The sequence below is a fragment of the Bison bison genome, unplaced genomic scaffold (genome assembly GCF_000754665.1).
Source record: "Bison bison bison isolate TAMUID 2011002044 unplaced genomic scaffold, Bison_UMD1.0 scf7180017864474, whole genome shotgun sequence".
Taxonomy (NCBI): domain Eukaryota; kingdom Metazoa; phylum Chordata; class Mammalia; order Artiodactyla; family Bovidae; genus Bison; species Bison bison.
The window spans coordinates 2,611,432-2,613,449 of NW_011495035.1; the positions used below are offsets into that span (position 1 = coordinate 2,611,432).

General features: G+C 62.1%; 2 protein-coding genes across 4 annotated transcripts in view; one reads left to right on the forward strand and one right to left on the reverse strand.

Annotated features, from left to right (window-relative positions):
• Positions 1–2,018, reverse strand: part of FOXP1 (forkhead box P1) — a 738,073-nt gene that overhangs the window by 628,734 nt on the left and 107,321 nt on the right. The window contains exon 1 of one of the 2 annotated variants that reach the window (XM_010861996.1): positions 1,400–1,487. The exons of the other annotated variant lie outside the window; for it this stretch is intronic. The gene's annotated coding sequence lies outside the window, so the exon portion shown is untranslated. Of the gene's footprint in view, positions 1–1,399; positions 1,488–2,018 lie in introns of those variants that run through there. 2 annotated transcript variants of the gene reach the window in all.
• LOC105004398 overlaps positions 7–2,018 on the forward strand; it is a 47,001-nt gene continuing 44,989 nt past the window's right edge. The window contains exons 1-2 of one of the 2 annotated variants that reach the window (XM_010861994.1): positions 7–596; positions 1,333–1,644. In XM_010861994.1, the coding sequence (XP_010860296.1) occupies positions 154–596; positions 1,333–1,624 (735 nt within the window). In that variant the 5' untranslated portion in view covers positions 7–153 and the 3' untranslated portion in view covers positions 1,625–1,644. Of the gene's footprint in view, positions 597–1,332; positions 1,645–2,018 lie in introns of those variants that run through there. The other variant, XM_010861995.1, reaches the window with a different exon arrangement.

Below are 2,018 nucleotides of genomic sequence, written 5' to 3' on the forward strand. Positions count from 1 at the left end.
GCCAGTCTCCAGGGACCAAGGTGGAGCTCACAACAGGTGGGGAGGGGGACTAGCCTAGGGCCAAAAAGGAGAAGGAATCAAAGTTTCCTAGCGCAGCAGCGTCTGGGAAGGAGGGGGGCGGAAGGCGGGGGCGAGGGGAGGCGGAGGCAGTGAATGACCGCGACCCCGCGGCAACTGGCAAACCCCTCGGCTCCCGGCGCCGCCACCTCGGTCCCCACCCGAGGCGCACGGCCGCCCGACTCGAGGCTGGCTCCGCCGAATCCTCCCTGCGGGGTACGAATGGAGCGCCGGGAGCTCGGGAAGAAGGCGGCGCGCGGACGAGGAACGGACGGAGAGCCTTCGGCTGCCGGGACAGCGCCAAAGGGACGCGGCGACTCGCGCACGTCTCAGGACATATCGACGCTTGGGAAATCCCCTCCACCCCCGTTCTTAAGAGGGGAGTACACCCAGAAAGTGCATGTGATGGAGTGGAGAGGAATCCGCGCGCGGCGACTACCCGCAGCGCACCCTGCTCCCACTCTCACTCGCGGAGCTGGCCACGGCAGTCGCGGATCCCTGGCAGGGAGGCTGAGTTCGCTGGGCCGAGCGCGTGAGGGGTACGTGTCTAGCTGAGGGTGCGCGGGTATGTGTTTGAGTTTTCTGGGCTCCGGGGTGCGACAGAGGAGTGTCCCCGCCATCGAGGTCGGGACATGGCGTGCGTAGCACTAGAGACGTCCCCCAGCCGTGGGGCCTAGGGCGCGGACATCCCCAGTCATTCTGCTGAGGCCCAAGGAGCAGCCCCAGGGCATAGAGGGGACAAACACTAGCAGTTGAGCGAAGGGAAAAAGTTTGCTCCAAGTCCAAACTTTGGGCTAGAGAAGCACCCAGCAGCGCGCCCCCCTCCCGCCGTGGACCTGACCCCGGGCCCTGCGCCCTCCCGGCAGCTACTCGACAGGCACCCCAACAACGGACACTGAAAGTTACGCCAGGCCGCCTGGGCTTATCGATTTCTCTCCCCACGGCGAGTGCAGAACAACGCGTGAAGGGGCCACGGGGAAGGCGAGATTGCCTCCTCGCCGCTGCCTTCGCCGCCCCACCCCCCATTTGACTTATGGAAATACACCCAAGAGAGCAGTGCCCCTGGAAACCCCTCCACCCCCGAGGCGACGGCAGCCCCCACCCACCCCAGAGCCTGGCCCTGACCCTGGGAAGAGAGAGGCTGCCTCTGGGGAGGGCTGGGGGAGATGCACGTGGAGCTGGGAGATGGAAAGTAGATATTTTTTTTCTTTTCTTTTCTTTCTTTCTTTCTTTCTTTTTTTTTTTTTTTTTGGTTGTTGTTTTTGTTGTTTAAAGTGGTCGGAAACAAGGCAGGAGGCGGCTTGGGAAAAAGTGGAGCAGAAATGGAAAAATACAAACTCACCCGCAGCAAATGGTCTCTCGGTGCAAACTAAGGTGTTTTCGGGCCTTTCCCCGAGCGCGCCCACTCCCGCCCGCGCGCGCACCCCCGCAAACACACTCACTTGGTCACACACGCGCGCGCGCTCACATATACACACACACACACAGACACACACGCACACACACACACGCACTCCCGGGCGAGGGCCGGGCCGCGCGAGTACAGCATGAAACCGCCACACAATAAATAACAATAGATTCCTCCGCTCCGGACTAGCTTCCCGGAGCCCAGCTAGCGCCAGTGGTGGCGGCGGCCGCAGAGGCGCGGACGGCGTCGGGCCCGGGGCTTTCCCCAGCCTGCTCCCACCCCTGGTATCCAGCCTGGGCCCCTTCTCCACCTCACGCGCCCACAAACCGCCCCCGGGCTTGAGCCTGCTCACCCTCCTTCCCCAAGACACTTAGGTGCTGGTGCCCACCCCCACCCCCGGAACAAATAAATAAATAAGGCGCGCGGGAGGCCAACACGTCGCGGAGGGAGATGTTGTTATTTTTTGCTGTTGTGCGTCCCTGACGTCACATCCACCTGCTGGGTAAACAACAAGGCTTGCAGCAAAAAAAAAAAAAAAATCGCAGTTGCCAAA